This window comes from Eschrichtius robustus, chromosome 13, assembly GCF_028021215.1.
Source record: "Eschrichtius robustus isolate mEscRob2 chromosome 13, mEscRob2.pri, whole genome shotgun sequence".
NCBI lineage: Eukaryota > Metazoa > Chordata > Mammalia > Artiodactyla > Eschrichtiidae > Eschrichtius > Eschrichtius robustus.
In genome coordinates, this window is record NC_090836.1 from 89,094,901 (window position 1) to 89,110,152 (window position 15,252).

The following is a 15,252-nucleotide window of genomic DNA, read 5'->3' on the forward strand; positions in this document are numbered from 1 at the left end:
TTTTTACCCCCCCTTACTTAATGTCTGGCATATCCTAGGTGCTTAATAAAAATTTCAGTAAGAAAATGAATATGGGCAATAACTGTTAGTTAATAGTTTGGCTGTCACATCACATCATTTTGATGACTCGTATAACACTGGGTTACATTTTAAATCACCTGTCCTAGAAGCGGTCAGCCAACCAGGTCTGGGGCCAGGAAGAAACTATTGAGATTGTGGACTTGACACCTGCCGTTGGCCCAGCGTAGCAGCCGAGAGCATGGGCTGCCTATGTCAGAATCCTGTCTTCATCTCTTCCTAGTCACGAGACCTAGGCGAGTTCCCTAACCTTACTGTGCCGCAGTGTTCCCATCTGTAAAGTGGGGACAGTAGTGGGCCCACCCCATAGGGTTGTTATGTGGATTAAATGTGTGCTCTGCTTGGTGCACTGTGGGTGCCCTCCAAATGTTAGCTGCCACCCTCTGCGTGTGGTGGTCACTCAACCTCCTCTGATGCATTAGGCACACAGGATAAATAAACCCATGTGCGTGATCGCTGGCCCTTCCTTTGCCTCCCAGGCCTTTGCAAGTAGGTCCTCATTGCTATCATTTGGGTATGAAAGAGCTCAGTCATCAGGTTGGAGTCTCAGCTTGGCAACTTTCTCCCTGCATGGCCTTGACCTTGGTCACGGTCCTGAGGTTAAGGGAGGCTCAGAGAGGTTATCTGGAAAATACAGGTACTTCCTTTACTGTGTGAAGGATTATGCTGAGCCAAGTGCCCGGCACACAAGGCGTACTCCATAAATGGAGGGATTGTTATCAGCCCCATAAAAAGCACCCAAGGACCTGGCTTTTGTGGCCTGGGGTGCCGGAGCTGGTTCGTGGGGCACCCACTGAAGTCATGGGCTAGGCCTGCAGGAGGCCCCGAGGGCGGCCGGCCCTGGGAAAGGGCGCACACGGTCAAAGCATTTTAAAGGCCTTGTAGTAGAAAAACCAATTAAATAATACTGCCCCCCATAAAAGCTGACTTTTAATGGGTTCTGTGGTGGGGTTTTCTGCGTGGCGGTCTCGTAGCCATAGGTCTTGGGGAGACTGTCTGCCTCTATGGGGAGAGTTTAATCTTGCACGGTGTGGGCATAATTTTACAAGTTTTACGGCTGTTTTGTCTCCCCTGAAGTGTTGCTGTGTCCTTGTGCGCTGAGGGCAACCTGCGTGCAGTTAACAGTTTACCTCGTTTTGGGTGGAAATGAAAAATGAAGTAATAAATTAAAAAAAAACACAACGTGGATTTTTCCCCTCTTGTGGAGACACCCGTGGAAGAACAAAGAACCAGTGTCTTCCCGGACCACTTACTCAGATTCTAATGGCTTTTATGTGTAGACATTTGCCCACAGGATCCCCTCCTCCCCAGAGAGGGCTGCAGGGCATGTCGGGTGTGTTTGGGGCTTGTACTGCCTACCCCAGGGCAGGGGTCAGCAAACGACAGCCCAGGGGCCACATCCAGCCCACCGCCTGTTTTTGTGAAATGATTGGGAAAAGAAAAATATCCAAAGAAGATTTCCTGACACATAAGAATTACGTGGACTTCAGCTTTCAGTGCCAGAAATGGAGCTGTATTGGCACATAATCCCGCCTGTTTGTTTGTGTGTTGTCTGGAGCTGCTTCTGCCCTGCCCCAGCTGAGTTGAGAAGTTTCCATATACTGTGTGGTGCAAAGCCAAATACGCCCTTGCCCTTTATGGAAAAGGTTGGCTGACCCTGCTCTAGGAGGCAAAGGAAGTGAGAGAAAACAGCTTCAAGTTTCTTGGAATTGATGATTTATTCTCAGGGTTTCCATGGGGCTCAAAGTGACGAGTCAAAGGAGAATAGCATGAGTAGGAGTCAGTTCTCCTGGAGACCTTCCAGAGGAATTGGCTGCTTGTGGAGATGGCTCTCCTCGCTATTCTGACCTCAGGTTGGCTTCTGAGCAGAGGGGCCTGAGTTATCCCCCTCCGACCAGCCCTCCCCATCTGCCTGGCTTTCCTGTAAGACTCCTGAAGCCCGGCTTGAGGTCTGGTAACTTCTCATCAGCTCCCTTGATGGTTCGAGAATAAAGAAGTTTCCACCTTCCCTCCCAGGAGGCAAGCGCTTTTTGTCATAAGTTCTGTGCAGACCTAGTTGATGATCTCCAGTAGCTTCAGAAATTTGTAACAGACAATTTTTGGCCAGCCCCAGGCTTAAGCATTCTGCATATAGTAGTAACTCATTTAATCCTCACAACCAACGCAGGGAGTGAGGTCTTTTTCTCACCCCCATTTTACAGAGGAAGAAACAGGCACAGAAAGGTTAGGTATCTTGCTTAAGGTCACACAGCAGGTGTGAGGTAGAGCCAGGATCCAAACCCAGGCTGTCTGCTCAGGAGTGTCCTGCCTACTGCCACTACACTGGGGGGATTCTTTAGGCCTGTGAAAGGATCTGCTTTCCTTGCCCCCCACCCCCGCCCCTACAATGTCATTCCACAGGAAAACGGCCTCCTATATGAGAAGGAAGCACTCGTTCCTTCGTTAATTCATCCCTCCCTCCCTCCTCCTTCTCCCTCCCTCCCTTCAACAAATAATTGTCAGGCGGGTGACTATGTATTAAACTCTGTGCAAGGGGCTTCACGAGTGAGGGTGTTTTGTGAACAAGAGGAATGAAAAAAGAATCTTTTTTCCTTTGAAAAACATTTCTCGGTATCCTCAAAGCTGTTGGGTTTTTTGAGAAGTTCACTTAATTCCTCCTCTTTTATTCATTGTAAGTGCTCATCCTTACAATGAGAACCATAAACCGTAAATCTCATCCAGAACCATAAACCCGCATCCTTTCTGCCTCAAGCTGATATTGTCATTAACAATAACCTAATGTACAAGAGGCTTTGGGGAGGCTGGCCCTCTGACTTACCCAGTGGGAAGAGCCCGCCTGGGGAAGGCCCTGTGCCATTCTCCCCCTCGACACCCCGAAAGAGGGCTCCCACAGGGGTGAACTCACCACCCAGCTCGGGAACCAGGAATAAGAGGTCATAACTGATTGTGGAGGGAGAAGGCTGCCGAATTTTAAAAATAGCACCAAGTCTGGCGTTGGTAGAACTCGCTCTCTTGGGACAACAGTTACTATGTCGTCTGCAAAAGTTCAGGGTTTTCGATGCCTGTCTTGTTTTCTGAAGGATTTGCTGGGCAGAATTTTCAGCATTATTTATGTCCTTCTGGGTGTGGACAAGCCTGAAGGCCAGGGAAGACCCATGGGCCCCCATGGCATCAGGCAAAGGATCAGCTCAGCCGGAAGCCTGTTCTCTCTCTTCCTTCGCCAACTGTTTCTTCTTCCCTCCTCTGTGCCCTTTTCTTGGTCAGACAGCAAACGTTTGTTGCTCATTTCTGATGAGCCTTCACTTTCTCTCCTCAGTCATGCGGAGGAACCCCTTTGGTGTGGACATCTGCTGCCGGAAGGGGTCCCGAAGCCCCCTGCAGGAACTCTACAACCCGACCCAGGTAAGCCCTGGAAACGTCCTTGCTTCTCAGCTTGGTCTCCATGTGTCAGTTTTTTGGGGGGTGGAGAGGGATTGAAAGACTCCCAAATTCTGGTCTTTGGGTATTTGAAACTTCCCTCGCCTGCCTGGCATTTTACCTTAAGTGGTTGCTTTCTTGGTCACCCTTTTGCTATAGTATGGCTCTGAAATTCTAGTGAGAGGTATTTAGAATGAGAGGAACAACTTGGTAGAGTGCGGGACTGAGCTTTCAGACCTGCCCAGGTTTTGGATCCCTGAGAGCCATACAGTTGCAGGTGCCAGCAAGGGGACTCTGAAGTTGCAGAGCCTGCCAGGCTGTGCAGTCTCCCCCTTGACACCCCCAAAGAAGGCTCACATGGGGGTGAACTCACCACCCAGCTCCCACGTCTGGTTATTAGAGCCCAACGATGTCCCCAAGAGTTGCACCTCACTGTGTCAGTTTGACAAGACTCCCTTGGGTGGGGAGACTTTTTGCTTAAGTGACTGTCACAGTAAGTTGGACTTGATTATGAAAAGAGTTCCTCTCTGAGCAAAATAAGCTCCAACCAAGGCAAAGTGCCCTCCATGGAAAGCTAGGAGCAACGGGAGGAGGCCTGGTTGCCACGGTGATGGCCTTGGTGGTGTGTGTGGGTCTTGACGTGGAGACTCCAAGGCTGGTCCTTTTGCGGGAACATGAATTAGCTTGTGATGCCAAGAACTGGTGAATGAACAACTAGTGGCCCATTAGCTGACCTTTGACAGCTGGTGAGAAAGGGGGGAAAATGTACTGCTTTGGCTGTAATCTTTGAGGTTTATTTTGTATCAAATTCTTGATTTAGTATTTCTGGGGACCAAGGTGCTTGTTAGAGGAAGAAACTGCTTGGTTCCCCAAAAGTGATGAATTCCCAGAAGTCTTGCAAAGGGATGAGCCTGAGAACTTTCTGATTCCACATCTCTATCCTGTCTTTCACCCGTACTCCCATCTGGAAAAATGGACTCCTGAGTTTGTGCAAAATGGGTGGCCTAACCGTGTTAGTTCACTCCCCTATCAGCCCACCGCTTTGGAGCTCAGTGGGATGAGGCCAGATTCGCCAGGTAATTGCAAACTCAGATTGCCTGAGGCCTCCTTTACTGGGTTCTCTGGTGACGCAGCAGGGAATTTGTATTTTGTTTTGTTTTTGTTTTTTGAAAATTTTTATTGAAGTATAGTTGATTTACAATGTTGTGTTAGTTTCAGGAATACCGTAAAGTGATTCGGTTATATGTATATATATATAAAAATATATATCCTTTTTTTTACATTCTCTTCCATTATAGATTATTACAAGATATCGAGTATAGTTCCCTGTGCTATACACAGTAGTTCCTTGTTGGTTATTTTGTATTTGGGTTTTGTTTGGTGCCCAAATAATCTGATTATTGCAGGCCAGTCTCCCAGCCTGTTCACGCATTGGTCTTAGGGAAGAGGATTTCTGGAAGGCCTTTGAAAACAACACATGCTATTGCGATGCAAAGCATCCCTCTCTTCTGTTGACGTCCTCTGTTCTCAGATCATTTTCTACTTCAAAACCAAACCATTGAAGTGCTCCTGCTTTCCTGAGGAAATTTTACGGGCAGCATATGGGTGTCATGGGAGGAGCTATTTCTGAAGTAGATGCCCCTCTGGGCAGGAATTCCATGGACTGGGTCTGCGCCTGTCACTCTTGTGTCCCTGTAGTGGGTGGCCCCAAATATCTGTGACTGAAAGAACGGAAGTCCAGGTTTAAATTCCTACTTCAGCTCCAGCTGGTTGTGCAACCTTGCATACATGATGAGTCCTCTGTAGGGGTCAGCTTTCCCGTCTCTCTGGAACGTTGGGAGGATGAAATAATTCTGATGTGTCAGGGGCTATGTAAACATGATCCGTCATCACCACGGTCATGAGAATGGCTTCACTCGTGGAAACCTTGATTTTAGAGTCAGACCTGGGTTCGAAGCCTGGTCTCATTTATCAGCTGTGTGAGTGAGCACAAGACATGTAACCCCTCTGAGACTGCCTCTCTCCTTTATAACGCGGTGCTGACAATTCCTGCCTTGCAGCCTTCCGTGAAAAGATGTGCCTTGCTCAGTGCCTTTTATGGAGTTTGCTCATTCCCAGGTTCATTCATGCATTCACTCGTTCATTTCTTCATGCACTCTTACGAGTGCCCACTATGTGTAGCACAGTGCCAGGCACTGGCCACAGAAGGGTGAGCAAGGGCCTGTGTGTGGTTAGCCTTCCGTGTCTGGTTCTCCTTGTTATCCCAGAGCTGGCTTGAGTGGGTTATCTGGTGAGGGGGACCCTGCTTGGTCCATTTATAAACCAATCAGAGGAGAGAGAACCTTCCTGGGTAGAGCTCATCCCTTCCATCTGGTGGTGTTGGGTTCAGATGCTCACTTAGAAGCCTAGGACCCGGGAGGGAAGATGGGGCTGGAGAGGCAGCTCTGGGAGCCATTTGTGAGAGCCTAGGTGGGTGAGTCATCAGCCTCCGTCAAGCACTCACGGGCAAGCTGTCTGGCCCCTTTTGCTGGTAACCAGGAAAACGTCCCTGCAGGAGGATCTCCCCGTTTCCTCGGGATGTTGTCCCGGGATGTTTTTTCTTAGGCTGGTTTCCTTTACAAGCTGCAATTATGTTCTCTTCCCACGCACGTTCCGTCGGTGGCGCTCCTCAGAGAAACCGTCTTGGTGATCTTTGGGGCTGCCGTGGGCCGGGGAGTTCAGAGGAGAGAAGGGAGCAGGGGTTTCTGTTGAGTTGAGTAGGGTTTTGTGTCCCTGAGACGTTAGCAAACATTGCATCCGTTGGGGCTTGGTTGTGGTTTCTTGTGTTCCCCTACCAGCCAAGCTGTGGAAGCCGCTAAGCCTGGATTGATGTTATCACAGAGGCAGATGACAAGCCCTGTAATTGCTAGAAACTGAACTGCTCCCGGAGATGCCGTTTCCCCATTTTATGTTGACTGGTGATTTGGGTTTGATATATAATGGTGAAAATAGGAACTGTTTATTTTAGATGATAAGAAAACCAACACAATGGCGAGAAGCACCATCTTAGTTACCAGGAACTGATACTGTAGGCCAGATGCTATCTAGATGCCTACAAACATCTCGTGGAGTGCTTGTATTAAGCCCCGTGCTAGGTAGTGCACCCCCATTTTATGTATGGGAGAACTGAGGCTGAGGAGGTTGTCACACAGCTTGTAAGAAGCAGAGTAAAGATTCAGATCCAGGACGAACTACAGATGCATTTATCTCCGTGCTGTATTCACTGGCACCAGCAAAGTTATCTTGGCAGGAATTACCCCATACAAAAAACAGAAGAGAGAGAGAGAGAGAAAAAAATCTTATCCAGATTTTCACTGGACAAACTCTTAAAAGCTCCCTTAGGAAAATTGGCTATAATCTGATTTTAGTGTCCAAGGTTTTCTTATTTTAGTGCCTCACAAACCCCTAACCATTAAAACAACAATTGGTGAAAAAAAAGTTTGTAGTTGATATTCTTAGAAAAATTGCACTCTGATGTCTTATAATTTTCCTGGTTCTCTGCTGTCTTCCTGGCCCCAAAATAAAACGTAATTGCTGATCAGATCAGCTGGCGTCAAGTCACCGTAAGTTCAAGAGTTGCCAGCTGCATATTTGTGGGCCGAGCACATCTGTGGGCCGCCCGGCTCAGCTCAGACTGCAGGGCAGAGCTATGCCGTTAGCCATTAATAGGGCATAATTGCCCCTAAAATGCCAGCGAGGGTGAGTCCTGCCTCGCCCACCTCCCGGTCCTCCCGTGGGTTCCCTGAAATCTTCCCAGCATCACTCATGTGGTTCAGCCCTGCCCTGCCTGGTTCTTTCTTTAGCGTTTATACTTGCTCTGTGATTACCACGTTCTGAGAATACAGATACTCAGCCCAGTGGCTGACCAGGAACTCCTAAGTGCTGAGTCTAGGCGGTCTTCACTCATGTACCAGGGGCGTGCGGGCCTTCCTAGGGGCCTCTGAGGACCAGTCAATATAATATTTTGACCAGTCAACATTTTATTATAATAATAAAATTGGATCTTTATTGGTGCAATCTTCAGTGTGTTAAAAGTAAATTTACTTCTCCATAAGGTAGGCTCGAGGAGGAAGAATGGAGAGAGGGAGAGAAGGGAGGTAGGAAGGAAAGAAGGAAGGGAGAAAGAAAGGAAGAAAGTTACTGTTCATTGAATGTATAATACACGTCAGTGACTCTTCTAGGTGTGACTCTTCTAGGTGTTTTCCACACGTATCTAATGGTATCTTCACAACAATCCTAAAATCTGATAGCCCCATTTTTCAGGTAAGTTAACTGAAGCTCAGAAGGACTGAGCAATTTGCCAAGATCCCACAGTCCCTAAATGGTAGTGCCGGGTCTATCTGACCTGGCGAGATAGTGGGAGGGAAAGAGCCTATCCCATTATCTTTCCCAGGGGGAAAAATGCTCCCTTGAGATTCTTTTTCATGGTGACTCAAGCTGAGATCAGGGACGTGCTCAGGATAGTTGTAAAATTCCCAAAGGCAGGGGCCAAGGCTCATGGAATGGTATGGAATGCACAGTAGATGTCCAATAAACAGTTGCAGATTTTTTCTTCTCACTGAACATGATATTTTTGGAGGGGCCTTTGTCTCCTGGCTGGAGCCAGACTAAGCAGGAGTCACCCCCAAGAACTCTGCTGTAGGATAGCACAGCTTGGTGACATTTGGAAGTTGGGGTCTTTGATTAAGTTTTAGATTGAAAAAAGCTTGAATTGTCCAAGGGAGGGTGGGAAACTCTTCTAGCTCCAACCTAAATAGTTTTCTGAGCAAGGCTTGCCAAGATTCGTTTTGTCTACAGATGTTCATAGGATAAACAGAGGAAAAAGACGTGAGGAAGAGAGGCATGTAGGTAATAGAACATGACAAGTGCTGTGTGATCGAAGCATTCTGAAAGGTTATGGGAGAATCAGGAGTGAGCAATTAACCCTTTAAGGCACAGGGCACAGTGCGAGGCTTTCTAGAGGAGGTGGCATTTGAGCCAGGCCTCTGAGGACACATCAGACTTCACCGGACAGAGAAGAGGGAACAGCTTCCCAGAGCAAAGGAACAGCAGGAGTGAGGTGCACAGGTGCGACGGTCCATGGCACATTCAGAGAAAGGTGAGGGGTTTGTAGCTGGCGTGAAAGAGCATGTTGGAAGCTGATTGGAGAGAAGGCAGGCAAGGCAGGTTGGTACCAGCTGGATAAGGCTCATTCGCCCTTCTGGAGGGTTTAGTCTTCAGCCACCGGCAGGTTGGTGGTCCCAAGGAGCCCCCTGGAGATGGTGTGCACCTTACAAACCAGCTGTTGCTTCTCACTTGGCCACTTGTGAACTCCGGGGCTTCTCTAAGGAGGTCTGGCCCCTCCTGGCCGCAGCCTCCTCATCTGTAACATGAAGGGGTTGGACTGGCCCCGTGCTTCTCAACACCTCCTGCACTCAGGAGCTTTGAAAAAATGACCAGTGCCCAGACACCCAGAAATTCTGATTTTATTTGTTGGTCTGGGATAGGGCTGGGGTGTCAGTATTTTTCAGAGTTCCCTAGGTGATTCTGATGGGCAACCAGAGCTCAGAAGCACTGGGTTGGAGGTTCTGTAAGGGCGCCTCCAGTTTTAAAACCTTCGATTCTCTGATTCTTGCATAACCCATAACATGAAAAGCAACTCACAGCATGTGCATTGAGGTTGCTCTCTATCTTTCCTACTGTCTTTCTATATGAAGGCCCGTGTGAATCATTTGCACTCAGCCTCATCCACCAGGACACGGAGACCACGTTCCTTCCTGTGCTGCATGGGACGGAAGGTTGTTGCGTCAGTGCCCTGAGTGTTGGAGACTCGTTCTGTGAACAAACCCAAAAAGTGGAGCCCGAGGGCAGAATATTGGGTGGAGCCCTGTGTAAACGAAACTTGAGCCACTTAGCGCTTGATCCCATAAGAAGGAGAACCTAGACTTGTTTCAAGCCAGACATCAGGTGGGCGCTTCTGAAAGATCAGCTTCAGTTTCACAAATAAGCATGAAAGGGAGAAAGGGCTCTCTGCCTTGAGAATCGTTCAGGAAGAACAATGCTGAATGGCCGTGTCCACTGGGGAAGGCAAGAGAGAGCAGACATTGTACAGCCCCCAACTCTGGTCAATTAATCCCTTCATTACCAACCACCTGGTAAATGACGAGTCCCTCTAATTATCTTGCATTGACCCAACAGCTGTCTACCAGCCAAAGAGGGATTAATTGATTTAGTTGTGGACCGGTTCCTTATGCAAAGATATTACTTACTGTCAGCCTAGCAGAACGGCAGCTGGCTGGCAAAGATGAAATATTACATCAACTTGATCTTACATACAGCACTTGGGAGAATGCTTCATTATTAATTGCAAATTACAATAGATGAGCAGAGCCCATTGCAAAACCCGGGGACAATGGGCTGCCTTTTCCACTGTGGCCAGTGGCTTCGTTATTCTTGAACCAGGGAAGGTGCCCTGGTCGGATTTCCAATCAAGCCTGGACAGATGGCGAATCTAGAGTCGGACACAATTCGGGTTGGAAGAGATGATTGGATGCTGGAAGGAAGGGAGGGATCCCAGCCCAGGTGTATGACGTGGGGCAATTACTTAACCTCTCCAAGCCTCGATTTCCTTATCTGTAAAATAGGAGCGTGATACCAGTCTTGTCTTGCAGGTTTGTGAGATTTAAAATCGTGTATGAAAAGCACCTAGCGGGGTGCCCAGGGCAGAGTTGGTGATAGTCAGTAGCCGTCAGTGATCTGGGTTGAGTTAGGTCACCTGGGACTTCTCTTAGGGGGTCTGGGACCATGCTTGGTCCCTGTCCTGCAGGCTCAGACATTTGGCAGCTGTGCACTTGAAATAATAATAATAAGATTATTTTGTTGAATAATAATAAGATAGATGATTTCCTCTTGCCTGGAAGCTACTAGCTATTCATCACGAGCACTACCTAAAAATTTTGATTTATGTTATGTGTCTGGTAGACTCAGTTATAGGGAAGCTTGCTGTGCTGATTTTTAAGGCCATGAGTGCCTCTGTGTGTGTGTGTGTGTGTGTGTGTGTGTGTGTGTGTGTGTATGTGTACACTCAACCCACATCCTGGAAAATGGGCGGATTCAGCTGTTAAGTTTTAAAGGTCTCCTGTGGTTATGTCTGTCATACCCACAGCACGTAGCTAAGTGCCTCATTAATAGTTGTTAAATAAGACCATCTCTGGGCCGTGTTAATGCGAGGTCCACATTTCATTCAGTCTGTTTTTATAGGCAGTTTTTCTGTTTCTGGAAGCCTAATTTGACCCAGTATATTCAAATCTGGATAGCTCGGTGCTCTAATGGGGTTTTTCTGTGTCAGGCTGTGTGGATATAATCTGGCATATTTCAATGAGAGGAGGGCACTCAAGTGACAAAACAACCTCAGCAATTTCCAAATGGTAACACAGCTGTAAAATCTGCCATTTTTGGAAAGTTATTTCCTAAATTACCCTCAATTATAAGAGGTCTCTACATAATTTGATTTTTCTGTAAATTATACAACTCAGGGAGCTTCTCAGCCAACTGGATTTTAACCTTGTTGGAATGGGTAGAGCTGAGACAAAGCCCTGGCTTGCTCTCAAATTCTCTGTAGGAAAGACGGGGTGGGGGGATGGGGTGGGGTGGGCGTCAGCTTCCCCCCATCCGGCCTCCCTCTTGACCTGCAGGTCTGGTGGGGAGCAGGGTTTCTACCCTGCCTCCACCACAAATTACTGTGAACTCTGGGGCCAACAGCTGAACCTTTTCAAACCCTTCAGACCTTGTTTATAAAGTAGGAATAAAATACTAACTGTTCAGTTATTAAGGATTAAATTAGAATATATATAGCAAGTTCCGGGCATGTGGCAAGCTGCTCAGTCGATGCTGTTTTTTTAAATTCATATTAGCTCAGATGAAAACTCCTCCAGGAAGCTCCCCCTGATTCCCCCCACCCGCCCCCCTCAAACTCAGGTTAAATGTCCTTCTAGAATGGTGCTGCCTACTCACAATATAATGTGACTTGTATATGCTATTCGAAATTTTCCAGCAGCCACATTTAAAAAAGTAGAACAAAAACCAGGTGAAATTCATTTTAATAATATACTTTATTTAACCCAGTATAACCAAAGTATGATCATTGCTACGTGTAATCAATAAAAATATTAAGATATTTTGCAGTCTTGTTTTTGTACTGAGTCTTTGAAGTCCTGTGTATTTGACACAGCACATCTCACTTGGGGCTGGCCATATGTCACACGCTCAATGGCCACACGTGGCTGGTGACAGTCATACTGGACAGTGCAAGTCTGTCCTCACCCCCATGCCGATGTTTCCCTCGTTCGTGACACTTACGTGTTTGAAATGATCTCACTAGGCTTTGAGCCTCTTGAGGGCAAGGGCTGTGTCATTCATCTTGATACCCTGTGGCTACTCCAGCCAGCCACAGAAAAGGAGCTCAGTAGGTGCTTGGCACTGAGCGAATCGCCTGTCCCTGGGCCTTGAGCAAGCCCGGTGTATGGAGATCATGCTGAGGAGGCGACCAGGGCTTTGTGCCCCCAGAGACGCCGAGGCAGCCAACCATCAAGGCGGGAGGCTTGCTGGGGCCCAGTAGGTCCTTGGTCTGAAGAGGACGTCTCCACTCCAGGCTGAGGCCTGATGTTTCTCCTAAAAAACATCCTTCCAAAAGTCCAAGTGCAAGAACCATGGAAGGGCTGACACTTAGATAGATGCTGGTCATTTACACCTCAACTTAGGTTTTGTTTGTTAGTTTTTCAGAGAGAGGTTTAATGCTGTGTGCATTCACACACCGAAGCTGTTTTCACAAGCATAGAAAGTCTAACTGTGTATTTCCTCGAGGTCCATCCCAAGAGCGTGGGCTGTTTCGGATGTGGATGGAAGTAGGCAGCACCACCAGATTCCAGAGGGGTCTGAGGGGCGTCGGTTTAATTAATTGTCCTTCTTAAACTTGCCATTGTTGTAGGGCACCCAGTCCAGAATCAGCCGCCAGCCGGTGGCCCACACCAGTCCCACGGGGCCCATGGCGCCCCACACGCCCACCGTGGGCTTGCAGTTTCCGGCCAGCTCGCGGTAGCGACGGCCCAGGAACCTGCTCAGCATCACGGCGCTGTCCTAACTGCTCAGCTTCGGTTTCATAAGATTCTGCCTTGAGACGGGCGTGTGACAGTGTGGGGAGCGTGGAGAGAACAGGCACAGGGAACTGGATGCTTGAAAGAACTGGAAAAAGTGAGTCCCGGACTCAGAAGGAATGGGGGGGAGGGTCGGGGAGGGGACTGCTGAATCCAGACCTCGCCCTTCCTCAGTACACAGCCCACATTCAGCCCTGTTTCCTCCTTCCCTCCCCTCCTCCCTCCTTCCCTCCTTCTTCCAGAGCAGGTGGCACAAGTAGGAACCCAGTAAAAATGCGTTGAATGAAATGGAACTGAAATTCCTGGATGCCATCTTTCCTTCCCTCCCTCATTATATATCTACCGTATTCATTTCCTACGGCTGCCGTTAACAAAGGACCACAAACTAGGCGGCTTAAACCACGAAAATGTATCGTTTCCCATTTCTGGAAGCTGCGGGTCCGAGATCAAGGTGTTGGCAGGGTTGGTTCCTTCTGAGAGCCCGAGGAAGAATCTGTTACACGCCCCTTATCTAGCTTCTGGCAGGTTTGCTGCTGATCTTCGGCTTTCCTTGTTCGTAGAAGTATCACCCCAGTCTCTGCCTTTGTTTTCATATGACGTTCTCCCTGCATGTGTGTGTCTGTGTCCAAATCCCTTTTTTATAAGGACTCCAGATGTAGTGGATCAGGACCCGCCTGCTCTAATAGGAGTTCATCTTAACTAATTACATCTATAGTGACCCTCTTTCCAGATAAGGTCACCTTCTGAGGTACCGGGGCTAGGTTTTCAACATATGGATTGGGCAGGGGAGGGGTGGCGCAGCGCAACCAGTGACACCTGCTGTGTGTATGGCGCTGTGCTGGATGCTGGGGCACTTAAGACAAGGAAGTCCTTACCCTCTATTCGTTCATACTCTAGTGGGCAACTCAGGCCAGTAAGCTGACCGTCACAAAACGAAGTTCTGTTTGAGTTTGGTACTCGATGCTGGAGGAGCGTAGATGGCCCAGGAAGTTAGACGAGGCATGTGCACGTGGGAGTATGCGCTCCTGTGTTTGTGTAGCCTTTGTCACCCCGATTGAGCAAAGACACGGGAGGTGACACACAGAGGACCATCTGGTCCTGCCCTCCCCCGCATGAATACCAGCTAAGGGGAGAGGATGTCCTGACTCTCAAGGGACTTGAGCAGTGTCCGTCCTGGGCGGGCACCCCATCCACGCCCCTCTGGTGAGGACCGACAGCCCAGGGATGCGTGAAAACTGGTTTGACTGTAGCTCCTGACTTCTAGAAAGGTCTGCAGCTCCAGTGTCTCCAGCTGATAGTCTGCTGTTCACCATCTACGTGACCACGCCAGAGGACACCGCCAGGTTGGCCCTGCTCCAGCCTTGGCAGGTGCAGAGCTGCTCTGGAAGGAAGCTGGAACAGGCCCCGGGGGTGGGAAGCCCAGGCCGACTCCGCTGCTGCCTAAAATGGCCTGTTGCAATGTTTCCTCCCCTTTGTCTTCTGTCAGGGGTTGAAAGCCACAAAATGGCCAGCATACAGTTCTGGCAGCCATTTGGACTCTTGGAGAAACCGCTCTGCCCGCCTGTTCCATCTCCAGCCTGTGCCCTACGGGATGTCCACAGATACGCCCACAGCTGTAACGGCGTCTCACCAATGCAGGGCTTGGCTGTGGAGAGCTCAGCCAGCTAGCTCACTGCTTGCTTGGATCCAGGCCTCACATTCCTGTCCCAGTATTTGGGGAAAAGTTCTGAGAGAAAGGGGCATGTCTGAGGCCCTCCCTAGCCGTGGTTAAGAGCACGGGCCTTAGAACCAGCTGGAACCCCAGAGCCACCGCCTGCCAGCTGTGACTTGGGGAAGCTGCTTACCTTCTCTGTGCCTCAGGTTTTTCACCTGTAAAATGAGGATAATACATACTAGCATCTACCTCATAGGGTGCTTGTGAGGACTGAATTTGAATCCACAGAATGAGGCCGACATAGGTGTTCGCTGTTTGCTGTTATTGTTATTCAGGCACAAGAGCCAGAAAGGAGGAAATGATCCTGGGGACACATGAGCAAGCTGAAGTTCAGATCACTTGGAAGGCAGGGCTCCACGTAGCTGGCTCATCTTCTACCTGTTAAAAGGGAACGCCGTCTTCTAGAGCAGAGGGTCTCTGTTTTGGCTGCACTTCAGAAGCAAAAAAGGAAATTTAAAACATCCACACATTCAACCCACTAAATCAGAATTTCTGGGGGTGTCGGTACTTTTTTAAAAGCTCCCAGTTGATTCCAGTGTGCAGCCCAGTTTGACAACCACTTGCTCTGGCTTTTTTCCTACTCAAAGGCAGGTCCGGGGACCAGCAGCCTTGGCATCACTTAGGAGCTTGTTAGAAATGCCTTGGCTCCCACCCCAGCCTGCTGAATGGAAACCTGCATTTTAACAGGGTCCCAGGTGGTCTGCAGCAGTGTTAACTGGAGAGGGCTCCTGAGAGAAGAGTCCACTCCCTGGGGGCTCCTAGAAGCAGCAGCTGTCCGTGTATTAGATGACCAAGGACAGGGGGTACAGAGTCTGCATGGATTTCAGAGACAGAGGCCAAGAAGAAGTCCCTACCTTTCGTGGAGCCTGGCAC

The 15,252-nt window shown here is 48.8% G+C and overlaps 1 protein-coding gene and 1 pseudogene across 4 annotated transcripts in view; one reads left to right on the forward strand and one right to left on the reverse strand.

The window, feature by feature from the left end:
- The window catches only part of CHST11 (carbohydrate sulfotransferase 11), a 277,775-nt gene that overhangs the window by 127,990 nt on the left and 134,533 nt on the right, over positions 1 to 15,252 (forward strand). For all 4 annotated transcript variants that reach the window (XM_068561544.1, XM_068561546.1, XM_068561545.1 and 1 more), the window contains exon 2: positions 3,395 to 3,480. In XM_068561544.1, coding sequence (XP_068417645.1) covers positions 3,395 to 3,480 — 86 coding nt within the window. The remainder of the gene's footprint in view (positions 1 to 3,394; positions 3,481 to 15,252) is intronic.
- LOC137775952 (cytochrome b-c1 complex subunit 10 pseudogene) lies at positions 12,466 to 12,636 on the reverse strand (annotated as a pseudogene).